At 42.8% G+C, this 13041-nt stretch overlaps 1 protein-coding gene across 1 annotated transcript in view; it reads right to left on the minus strand.

Annotated features, from left to right (window-relative positions):
* The window catches only part of AK5 (adenylate kinase 5), a 260907-nt gene that overhangs the window by 7774 nt on the left and 240092 nt on the right, over positions 1-13041 (minus strand). Inside the window, exon 13 of the mRNA XM_049616985.1 lies at positions 12599-12783. Coding sequence (XP_049472942.1) covers positions 12599-12783 — 185 coding nt within the window. The remainder of the gene's footprint in view (positions 1-12598; positions 12784-13041) is intronic.

Raw genomic sequence — 13041 nt, forward strand, 5'->3', positions numbered from 1 at the left:
GGGCAGCTCCAGCCCGAACCCGGCACGCTTCACACTCAGAACTGAGAAGCAAACTCAGCGGGGGAGGGGCATTGATAGAAGAAGCCAAATAGCCAGGAACTGAGAAGTCCAGAAGCTTTTCTGCATTCAAAAACCTCTTCTCAGGGGGACATGGAGAGAGAAGGAAGTGCAAACGAATGGGTTAAAAAAAGACTGCTTAAAATATCTCAACAATCTCTCCTACTAGACACAAAAGCCCAAATAAGGGTGTTCCAGTTCCTGCACAGTTGTTAGTAGTAGACAAAACAACCAAACTAGAAACAAACCGGTTGAACAAATTATAGGATATCCATGTTATAGAATATTACATGACTACTAAAAAGAAAACACTGTGACGTCTGTATTGGCTTCCAGAGAAATGTGTACAGGATAGTATTTTCATGAAATCAGAACTTTCCACCATGGGGTATGTGTATTTATACAAAGTAGACTGGTCGGGGTCAGAGAATGAGAGAGTAAGAGAGAGAGAGAGAGAGAGTGACAGAGTGTGTGTGTGGGGGGGGGGGGGCAGAGAGACAAGGAGGAGGAAGAGTAGGATTGGGGAGGGAAGGTAGAAAGATACACAATAAACTGTTCATGCTGGGTATTCGAGGGGAGTAAGGTTGGAGGTATTAAGGCATTGCTAATTGTTTTATTTATATATACATTTATACACACATATACACATAGATACTTCTACTCCTTGCTTATTATATTAAGTACTTATTACTTTAGTAATTTAAAAAAATCCTTTGAAATAAACCTAATCCCAGCCACCAATGTGAACACTTGACAGTTTTAACACAGCTGGGACCACTGAATCACCTGCTAATGCTTTTCTCTCCTTAGTCTGTTTGATCTTCAGAGAATCTGAAGAGAAACCCCCTCTCACCTCCTGGGGCATAGGATCTGGTGAGCACCCGTTGCTATAGCCTCTCCCAGTTTCCCACCAAAATACCCATGGAGACCCAGAAAAAGATGAATTGCTACAGAATTCTGAAAACTTGGATTGCTACCTATTGCCAGTGGAATTAGATTCCATAATCTGCTCCTGACTTAGAAAATGACCAGAAAAGTCGGCATCTGCCATTCTGCTATGTGGTTACGACTTTCAAAGACAAGAGCGGTTCTCCCTGAGTCCCACCAGGACATCTTTTTCTAAATCTAATTTAAGATTGTATTACCAAAAGAACAACTAAAGAGAGAGGGGGGAACATGTCCCAAAGGATGGATCCTGATGCAGGAGGGGAAGCAGGAAGAGGCATAGGAGCAAGTGCATCTCGGGGTGGTAGTGGTCCCTGCTCAGCGCGCCTCAACCCCCAAATCCCACATTTGGTGTGAGCCTCCCTGATGCACCCCAGTGTGCCTTCCAGCATGAGATCCAACAGGAACAGACCTGAGTGCCGCTGGTCCTCAAGCACACAAAAAGTGAGATTAACAATCACCTGTACATCATGTGGGCCATGAGATTCCCTTCCACCCCACCTCCTAATTGAAGGACATAGCAAATTATAGTTTCCAAAGATGGTTGCAACAATATCTCCCACCCCACATACTCTTCTTTTTTTTTTTTTAATTAATTAATTAATTAATTTTTTTTTAACGTTTATTTATTTTTGAGACAGAGAGAGAGCATGAACGGGGGAGGGTCAGAGAGAGGGAGACACAGAATCCGAAACAGGCTCCAGGCTCCGAGCTGTCAGCACAGAGCCCGACGCGGGGCTCGAACTCACGGACCGCGAGATCATGACCTGAGCCGAAGTCGGCCGCTTAACTGACTGAGCCACCCAGGCGCCCCCCTACATACTCTTCTGAATATGACCTTGCTACTCACTCATCAAGAGATGAACTATAATCCCCTTCCCCTTGAACCTGGGCTGGCCTATAATCCCCTTCCCCTTGAACCTGGGCTGGCCTTAGAACCAATAGAATGCAGTAGAAGTGAGGCTGTGTGATCTCGGTGTGGCCAGAAGAAGCCTTGCAGCTCCTGCCTTGGCCTTTGGGAACATTCACTCACTGGAGGCTCCCGTTGGGGCACCACCCTTTGGAACCCAGGAGCAGTGCTGTGAGAAGTGCAAGCCGTTCTAGAGAGGTCATGTGCAGGTGTCTGGCTGTTCCAGCTAAGCCAGCCCGGTTCAGGCACCAGACATGTGAATGAGGTTCCATCTTTGAATTGGACATAGCAGCCCTCTCCGTGGCAGCCCCCAGTTTGAGTCATCCCAGCTGAGCCCCAAATACCATGGAGCCAAGAAGTACCATCCCTACTGTGCTTTTTCCAAACTCCCGGAGCACAGAAGCCACAACTATCAAGTAACGGCTATTGATTTATGCCACTAAGTTGTGGAATGGCTTGTTACACAGCGATAGATAATCAGAATATAGAGGATGTGTAAACTTAAACAAACTGAGGTTTCTGGGGGGAAAAAAACTAGAAACAGACAAAGGGCACACTATTCCAGAGATTCAGAAGGAAAAAAGATCTCTGATAATCATATAATATAGAAACTAGAAAAGTTTTAAATACAATTTTTTAAATACTCAACAATAAATATTTATTGAGTACTTTTTTTTTTCTCATGTGCCAGGCATTATGCTACACTCTGGGGATAAAGGTGTGAACGAGACAGACCTAATTCTTCCCACTACAGAATTTACTTTCCATTGGTGGCCACAGACATGTAAAGAAGTAATTATAATGAAGCATGATAAATACAAAGATGGAGAAAGAAACAGTGCTATACAAACACACAGGAGGGAAAGTTAATGGATACTACTGCTAGTTTAAACTGTATGTAAGAAGACATGGCTGCTATGAAGTAAGAGCAGGCAGTCATGAAATGAGAACAGGCTTGGTGAAAAGGCAACAGCATGAGAAGAAAAGAATGAGCCGGGGCAAACAGAAAACACACATGAGAATTAAGATAAATACTGGTAACTAGGGAGCAGGAACAATAGTGTGAAAAGCTGAACCGGAATGGTGGAAGACACATTTGGGGTTTTTTCCTAGAAAGTCGAGACCACAGAAATGAAAACAACAGAGTGGGTTATAGATTGAGAACTGTGCTCTCCAATGCAGAAATCACTGCCATGTGTTGCTCTCGAGCACTTGAGGTGTGTGGCTACTCTGAACTGAGCTGTGCTGTCAGCTCAAATACACACTGGATTTCAAAGACTTGATAACAACATCAGCATCACCCGTTTCTTTTCCCTGTTTAAATTTTTAAAAAAACATTTATTCATTTTTGAGAGAGAGAGAGAGACAGAGCACAACCTGGGGAGGGGCAGAGAGAGAGGGAGACACAGAAACTGAAGCAGGGTCCAGGCTGTGAGCTGTCAGCACACAGCCCGACATGGGGCTCAGAACCACAAACCAAGAGATCATGAGCTGAGCCCAAGTCAGATGCTTAACCGACTGAGCCACCCACGTGCCCCTCTTTTTAGTGTTTAAAATATGGCTACTAGAAAACTTAACATTGCATATATGGGTCACATTATATTTCTCTAGGACAGAGCTAATATAGAAGGAACAGAGTGAGATCTAAGAATTTTATGTTTTTGAGGAGTTTTGAGGAGAAAAAAGGAATAAGGTACATAAAAAATAATCAAAGAATAATTACCCCAAACTCTCAAGTTAAACAAACAAAAAAAAGGTGTCTCTGCCAGTGGGAATCGGTGAAGTGAGACTGATATCTGGACACAAGTTTTGAATGACATGGAAAAATTGAAAAAAAAAAACTCTTTAAAGATACCAGCTGAAAAAAGTTGACTTCCGAATTTGTCTGTGCCTTTTCCTCCATAACACTAAATGCTTGAAAACAGTGGAGCATGTTTTCTCCATTTTGATAGAAATATATCATGACCTAAAAGTTTTATATTCAGTGACACTGATATGTGTGTATAAAGCCACTAAAGCAATATTCTCAGATGTTCACAGAAAAATTGAACTAAAAACCAGTTTGAGTTATTTTAGCCAACCGAAGGAAGAATCAAAATTAAGAACTCAAGGGGCACCTGGCTGGCTCAGTCAGTTAAGGGTCTGATTCTTACTCTTGATCTCGGCTCAGGTCATGATCTCATGGTTTGTGGGATCGAGCCCCAAGCTGGGGTCTGTGCTGACACCTCAGAGCCTGCTTGGGATTTTCTCTCTTCCTCTCTGTCTGCTCCTCTCCCACTCACACACATTCTCTCTCTCAAAATAAATAAACTTTAAGGAAAATTTAAGAACTCAAGTACAGAGAATTCAAAGTATAAAAGTAATTTTGGGTTTTCCTTTGCTTGTGTTAGACTGCACACTTAGGGATCCAGTCTATTAAGGGGTGAAGTCTGACCTTAGGTGCCTTCTGCCTCCACTCCTTCCATGGTAGTGCCAGCAGCTGCATTTCTCATTCTTTATCTCTGGGTTCACAAGAAGTCCCCTGTTAGGTTGGATGACTACCCAGAACAACAATGGGTGTTGCACTATTTCAGGACTTACTAAAAATGGCTAAACTCTTTATGAAGTTGGGACACTGTAGCAGAAAAATTGCCCAACAAGAAACTTAATTTCTCCTCTATAAAAGCAGAGAGAGTTGCCAAGGAACTTGATTTCCTGCATCTGTAAAACTGCATATGTAATGAGTCATTGGCCTCTTTTTTTTTCTTTTTTTAAGTTTATTTATTTATTTTGAGAGAGAGAGGGAGTGGCACAGGGGCAGTGAGAGAGGCGGACAGAATCCCAAGCAGGCTCCTCACTGTCAGTGAGGAACCGGACACAGGGCTGATCCCATGAATGGTGAGATCATGACCCGAGCAGAGATTGAGTCGGATGCTTAACTGACTGAGCCACACAGGCGGCCCCTCCTTTTTTTTTTTTTTTTTTTTAATTAAGACTAATAAATAGCCCAGGGACAGTTATCATCTGTTATCAAGCCCTCTTCATCTATGGCCTGGGGTGTTTCTGGGCTGATTATACCATGAAGAAAAAGTATGAAACAAGTGGAGAAAAACAAATGTAAGAAATGTATCAAAATGTTCCTTAGTTAGGTTATCTTTGGACGGAAGAATTCTTATCTTTATACTCTTAGATTTTAAAGTGTATTTCTTTTTTAAAAGTAGCGGTTACTTTTTATAGTTAGCAAAAAGAGAAGTTTGAAGTATCAGTTTATACAATTCTGCATATGCCACTGGAGGTAGCTATTTCTGGCGTTTCTCCCAGCTCACAACAAGCCCTTCTCTTCTGGGAATACCTTATCCCCCACCCAGTTCCCAGGGAGGAGTCCCAGGCAGCCATGTGTGTGTATATGGGTCAGGTTTTAATGCAAATGCTACCTCCTCGGAGACTTTCCCAACACACCCACCTAAAATACTCACCCCCAACACCTTACTCTGTTTTATGCATAGAGATGATCCTATCAGCAATTATTTTACTTTCTTATGTGCCATTTTTACCTTTTCAGTGAGGGGTTTATCTTGGTTATTGCTGTGTCCCCAGCACCGAGAATAGTATCTGACATGCAGTGCGCACTCAACAAAGTATCACACAACAAATGACCACACCTGCCTGGCCAGAGAGGAGCAGGGAGAAGGCTGTGAGCAAAGCAAAGCAATTCACAACATTTCTGCCTGAATTTGGAGCTGTTGTGCTCACATGTGGATGCAGCGCTTGTAGGGTGGCCATATTCTGGCTTCTGGGCCAAAGAAAGAAAAATCCGGATGACGAGAGAAGAAGGCATGTGTGAAAAGCAAGAGAGACCTGGTCCCACAGCCTTCTTGGGCCTGCTGTGTTTCAGCTGTGGACTGCATAGCTTATCATCAAGTTTTGTGTTTTGGGTCAGGCTGGAGTTGGTGGCTCTTACCTACAAGCAAGGAGCCCTAATCGATAGATCTACAGCTACAATCATGTTTTAAAAATTCATAGCAGTAAGATTTGGAGGAAACAGGGACACCTGGGTGGCTCAGTCGGTTAAGCGTCCGACTTTGGCTCAGGTCACGATCTCGCAGTCCGTGAGTTCGAGCCCTGCATCGGGCTCTGTGCTGACAGCTCAGAGCCTGGAGCCTGTTTCAGATTCTGTGTCTCCCTCTCTCTCTGACCCTCCCCCGTTCATGCTCTGTCTCTCTCTGTCTCAAAAATAAACATTAAAAAAAAAACTTATAAAAAAATAGTAAATAAATAAATAAATAAATAAATAAATAAATAAAGTTTTGGAGGAAATACTCTAGAATGTTTGCCTCTGAGTGGTGGCTTTACCTAGTTTTTATATTTTCTAAAATAAGTTTGTATTACTTTTATGATTAGAAAATAATATAGGGGCGTCTGGGTGGCTCAGTCTTGAGTGTCCGACTTGTGATTTCAGCTCATGTCATGATTAAGCCCTGGGTTAAGGTCATGGGATTAAGCCCTGAGTTGGGCTCTGGCTAAGCATGGAGCCTGCTTAAAATTTTCTCTTTCTCTTTCTCTCTCTCTCTCTCTCCCTCCCTCCCTCCCTCTGCCATTGTCTCTGCCCCTCTCCCTGCCTTGTATGCACACTCTTTCTCTCAAATAAAAAAAAGAACAAAAATCTATAATCTTCTTATATAGAAAGAATATAAGGTGATAGGCCTGGAGGAGTCCAGGAGGTCCTATTCTGTCCATCCATCTTAGTTTAGGATGAAGAAGGGAGAGGTTACACAGTGAAATCACTCACCCAAATTCACAAAGCTCCTTCACACAACACATCAGGCTTTCTGAGGTCCAGGGAAGTATTTTCTCCACCAAAGGTCTTTGGCCAGTTGCTGTGCTTTTTACCCTAAATTGCTATATTTCAGTTTTTATTCCTTACTGCCTTCCTTCCTTCCTTCCTTCCTTCTTTCCTTCCCTCCTTTCTTCCATCCTTCCTTATTTTCTTTCTTCTTAAACAATGAATCCTCTCACTCAAGACAAAATAAACGCTTCCTTTTAGGGGTTAATTCTAGTGAGTGGGTGTGGCTATCCTACTGCTGTGTTGGGACAGTTTCTATGGCAGCTGTCCAGACTCGTAGGAAAGCAGTGCCACGGTTGATTAATGATGTCTGCCCTGAGCACAGGGAGAAGAGAGTGGATGAAGAAAAGTTCTGTTTCTCAGATGCAGAGCAAAGCTGCCTTTATGAGACAGGGAAAACACTTGGAAAGTCAGGGGATCCATCTGTATCACGTATGCCTCTATCCCCTGGTTTATGTTCTAAGGAGTTCTAACTGTGTTGCATAATGATGGCATAATAAAGGCATAAATAGTAAGGCAGTGGCTGTGCAAATTCCCCTTTACTTTTTGGGTACCTTTGTCTGAAATTGCATCGTACTTTTTTCAGCTAGCTGGCGGCCAAAAGAGCTGACCGTCGTTAGGCAGGGGTGTCAGCCGATGGGTAACTGGGCAACACGGAGGCCTGAAGGAAGTGCTTGTGCAGGGTGGTCTATTTCTGGGCTGGCCCATGATGTGTCTCTAATACCTAAGTAAATCTCACTGAACTACTGATTTGTCTTGCTTGCATCTAGAAGTGCATTCTCCACTCCTACCTAATTTTAAGAAAACTCCTTAAATGATCCAAGAACCCACCTGGATGGTATGCGACCCTGCCTTGGGCTCAATAAACCAACGAGATGGGGGAGGAGGTGCTAACAATCCAAAGAACATGAAACTGTCACTTAGAATCCAGGGGGAGATGAAGCTGTTGCAAGATGCCAGGGCAGAGAACTATAGACCAATTTCCCTGATGAACATGGATGCAAAAATCCTCAACAAGATATTAGCCAACCAGATCCAACAATACATTAAAAAAATTATTCACCACGACCAAGCGGGATTTATACCTGGGATGCAGGGCTGGTTCGATAGCCACAAAACAATTAATGTGATTCATCACATCAATAAAAGAAAGGACAAGAACCATATGATCCTCTCAATAGATGCAGAGAAAGCATTTGACAAAATACAGTATCCTTTCTTGATAAAAATCCTCAAGAAACTAGGGGTAGAAGGAGGATACCTTGAGATCATAAAAGCCATATATGAATCACCCAACACTAATATCATCCTCAATGGGGAAAAACTGAGAGCTTTCCCCCTAAGGTCAGGAACAAGACAGGGATGTCCACTCTCACCACTGTTATTCAACATAGTATTGGAAGTCTTAGCCTCTGCAATCAGACAACACAAAGAAATAAAAGGCATCCAAATCAGCCAGGAGGAGGTCAAACTTTCACTCTTCGCAGATGACATGATACTCTATATGGAAAACCCACAAGATTCCACCAAAAAACTGCTAGAATTGATCCATGAATTCAGCAAAGTTGCAGGATATAAAATCAACTCACAGAAATCGGTTGCATTCCTATACACCAACAATGAAGCGACAGAGAGAGAAATCAAGGAATCGATCCCATTTATAGTTGCAACAAAAACCATAAAATAACTAGGAATAAATCTAATCAAAGAGGTGAAAATTTATACGCTGAAAACTATAGAAAGCTTATGAAAGAAATTGAAGAAGAAACAAAAAAGTGGAAAAAGATTCCATGCTCCTGGATAGGAAGAGCAAATATTGTTAAAATGCCGATACTACCCAAAGCAATCTACATATTCAATGCAATCCCTATCAAAGTAACACTAGCATTCTTCACAGAGCTAGAACAAATAATCCTAAAATTTGTATGGAACCAGAAAATACCCTGAATAGCCAACACGATCTTGAAAAAGAAAACCAAAGCAGGAGGCATCACAATCCTGGACTTCAAGCTATACTATAAAGTTGTAATCATCAAGACAGTATGGTACTGGCACAAGAACAGACACTCAGATCAATGGAACAGAAAGAAGAAACCAGAAATGGACCCACAAACTTATGGCCAACTAATCTTTGACAAAGCAGGAAAGAATATCCAATGGAATAAAGACAGTCTCTTCAGCAAGTGGTCCTGGGAAAACTGGACAGTGACATGCAGAAGAATGAACCTGGACCACTTTCTTACACCATATACAAAAATAAGCTCAAAATGGATCAAAGACCTAAATGTAAGACAGGAAGCCATCACAATCCTTGAGGAGAAAGCAGGCAACAACCTCTTTGACCTTGGCTGCAGCAACTTCTTACTCAACACGTCTCCAGAGGCAAGGGAAACAAAAGCAAAAATGAACTATTGGGACTTCACCAAAATAAAAAGCTTCTGCACAGCGAAGGAAACAATCAGCAAAACTAAAAGGCAACTGACAGATTGGGAGAAGTTATTTGCAAATGACATATCAGATAAAGGGGTAGTATCCAAAATCTAGAAAGAACTTCTCAAACTCAACACCCAAAAATCAAATAATCCAGTGAAGAAATGGGCAAAAGGCATGAATAGACACCTCTCCAAAGAAGACATCCAGATGGCCAACTGACACATGAAAAAATGCTCAACGTCACTCATCATCAGGGAAATGCAACTCAAAGCCACAATGAGATACCACCTTACACCTGTCAGAATGGCTAACATGAACAACTCAGGCAACAACAGATGTTGGCGAGGCTGCGGAGAAAGAGGATCTCTTTTGCATTATTGGTGGGAATGCAAGCTGGTGCAGCCACTCCGGAAAACACTATGGAGGTTCCTCAAAATTCTAAAAATAGAACTACCCTACGACCCAGCAATTGCACTACTAGGCATTTATCCACGGGATATAGGTGTGCTGTTTTGAAGGGACACATGCACCCCCATGTTTATAGCAGCACTATCAACAATAGCCAAAGTATGGAAAGAGCCCAAATGTCCATCGATGGATGAATGGATAAAGACGATGTGGTGTATATATATACAATGGATTTCTACTTGGCAATCAAAAAGAATGAAATCTTGCCATTTGCAACTATGTGGATGGAACTGGAGGGAATTATGCTAAGTGAAATTAGTCAGAGAAAGACAAAAATCATATGACTTCACTCATCTGAGGACTTTAAGAGAGAAACAAATGAACATAAGGGAAGGGAAACAAAAATAATATAAAAACAGGGAAAGGGACAAAACAGAAGAGACTCTTAAATATAGAAAACAAACAGAGGGTTGCTGGAGGGATTGTGGGAGTGGGGGATGAGCTAAATAGGTAAGGGGCATTAAGGAATTTACTTCTGAAATCATTGTTTCACTATATGCTAACTAAGTTGGATATAAATTTTAAAAAATAAAAAAGAAAATTTAAAAAAAACAACAAAAAAGAAGCCGGGACAGGAGCCCAGAGCCCAGAGAGCATGAAGGGACAGAGGGTTTCCTCTTCCCCAAGCTTGTCCCCTTCCCCTGCTTCTCCTCCAGTCCCCAGGTAGCCCCACCACTGGCAAACCCCACAGGCATCTGCAAACAAGTCTCACTTCCCTGCACCCAGAACCCTTGCTGTGCCCCCCAACCCCACAAAGTTGGGGAGCTCCTTCATCCAGTTGGGCAGAGGCAGTGGCACAAAGGCACAAAGCACTTCCTCTGAGAGGCCCCCTGGGAGTCTTGCGGCCTGGAGCCACACTGCTCTGGAGTCAGTCTTAAATATTTGCTAAGCGGATCATAAATGTCACCTCACTGCAGACCCAGCTGCCAGTGTCTCCAAAATGCATGGAAAGCTGATGAGATGATTCCAATGGAACTGGAAACTTCATTTTCCACTAACTTAGATATTTCTGGGGAGGAATCCAGAACTCAGATTTATCTGAGAACTCAGTCCTGTATCCACGTCCCAATCATTTGTGAGTGTGTAGAATTTAGGTTGGAATGATACACGAGGGGGAGAAAAGAGATTTTCTGACTCTGCCAGTGGTTAAGCTCTCAATTACTTAGGGATTTTTTCACCTGTACACATCGAAAATGGAAGAAATTCTCTTCTATCTGGATAATTTTCTTATGTGTTCCAGGCTGCACAAAGGGTGGAAATCACTAATCTTGTAAAGGCTTTTGCAACACTGAATTCTTAAGACTCTGTTCTTACATAATGTACTTTTTTTTTTTTTTTGCTTGTTTTTTTAATGTAAGTTTTTTGTTTGTTTTTATGTGGCAACCAGAGGTTACACAAAGCAGGGCAAATAGATTTCATCTTGCATATCAAGTCCTATTAATTGGTAGTAGCAGCCTGAGTGCTGTGCTAACAAACATTCAGAGGCCACATCTGGGTCCTGCAGGAAAGAGTGGATTAGCAATGTCTGCCTTGGTTATGGAAGCTGGGGATGGTGGCTCTCATGCCATGTATTTGATATCCCTGAGTTACATCAAGGGGCACCTTTCAGACTTCTACACCCAGGGATAAGTTCCTAGGATTCTGGAAAATGACCATTAACAGGTTTAGAAGATGAGATTCATGATCAATGGTTACTGCCAAAGAATTGATGTAGCTGCTTCAGAGACAAGTGTGTTATTTATGACTGATGTCTTCTACTAACTTCCTGTGAATAGCAGAAAGTAGGTGTCCACTTTCTCTATTGTGCTTTGGGTCCCACCCTCCCAGTGGTCTCCTGGCCCTACCTTCTCAGGATCGGTTCTCCACAAGGGTGATGGACTGAACATTCTGTCTCAACCCCTGATTGTGTCTGCCCCTGTCCCATCAACAACAGGACAGTTACCTGCCTCTGCATGAGGGTCATCCTGATCCGGTCCATGCTTCTCTCTCCATCTCCATCTCTTGTTCCTCTTTTCCTTGGCACTTTGTGTTGCAGCCAAGCTGAGTTCCTTGTTCCTCCTGACCTTTTTCACTTGGGGCTCCTTCTGTGTGGGGTGCCCTGCTCCTTTCACATCACCCCTCTTAGTTCTCCAGTGACCTTCCTTGATGCCTTTCCTGTCCCTTTAGACTGGTTTCAAGGGCCCTGGAACTCACTATGTGCTCACTTTGACCCTATATTGTGATCAGAGGTTTGTCTATCTCCCCTACTAAAACCTGAAGCTCTAGCAGGCAAGAACTGCATCTATTTTCTGTATCCAAACCCCTAGGGCAATGGATGGCCCACAGGAGTGCTTCAGACATGTTTTTTAGATGAGTGGATGAAGGGGGACTGGGTAGTTTTCCCAAATTCATGAAATTAATGGTGATTCACCAGGGATTATCACCTGTGATCATTAGGTTGACACTATCTACATTTCCCCACAGTATTTTCACTGTTGTACCAAACTACCTGCCCTCTTGGCTCCAAATGCTGCTTTTCTCAATAACAGTTATTGCAAGAATTCCAAGTGCCAATTATGAACTGTGTAAAAATCTGGAGATTCAAAGTCACTGCATCTTAAATCTAGAAGAGGCCTTTTGGGCCATCTATTCAGCTGAGGTCTAGAAGACAGAACTTTATGCCTCATCCATGCCTTCCTCCTTCCCTTGCTCTATACTGGAAAAAGGAGTTGTTCTTAGCAAATTTAATGGCATCTGTGAGAACTGTATGACCAACTTTTTATGGTCTGTATTATGACAGATAATTAACTTTGATTTATACAAAGGTGAAGAGAGTAAATATTTTGGCTCAAATGGTGCAGCTGTATGCAGCTCTAATTCCCAGATCCCTTGACCAAAATTTACCGTTTTTTTCTTTTCTTGAAAAAAGAAAAAGGGGGAGGGGTAACTGGCTCATTTTGGAGAAAAGAAGTGAAATGTTTCACCTTATGTAGCTGTGTTTTCATCTCATAGTAGGCAATCACAGGGATGGATGCTCGGTAGTAGGTTTCAAGGCGCTTGGCAATGGTGGTGGTGTTGTTTTCTACCATAGGGATGCTCTGGTTCCTCTGGAGAAGGCGGTTGGTCATGGTGTCTGCTGAGCAGTCCATACAGATCACCAGGTGTGGGTCTCCAATCGGGGGGGGGGGGGGGGGAAGCATAACACAGTCAGAAATTCCACTCTGTGATATTCTGGAAAGGCCTGAGACCCCTATTTCTTTCCCTTCTTGGTCTACTGGTTCCTCTCAAGGTCCCAGAAGTACAATGGGGCAGAGCTGGGACTGGACTTCATGGCTCCTCTTTTCCAGGTCAGTGGCTTTCCACATGCTGCCTCTGAGCTGTCTCTTGCCTTCAGCTTTTGTCACTTCATAGAATATAGGGATCATAT

This window comes from Panthera uncia (assembly GCF_023721935.1).
Source record: "Panthera uncia isolate 11264 chromosome C1 unlocalized genomic scaffold, Puncia_PCG_1.0 HiC_scaffold_4, whole genome shotgun sequence".
Classification (NCBI taxonomy): domain Eukaryota; kingdom Metazoa; phylum Chordata; class Mammalia; order Carnivora; family Felidae; genus Panthera; species Panthera uncia.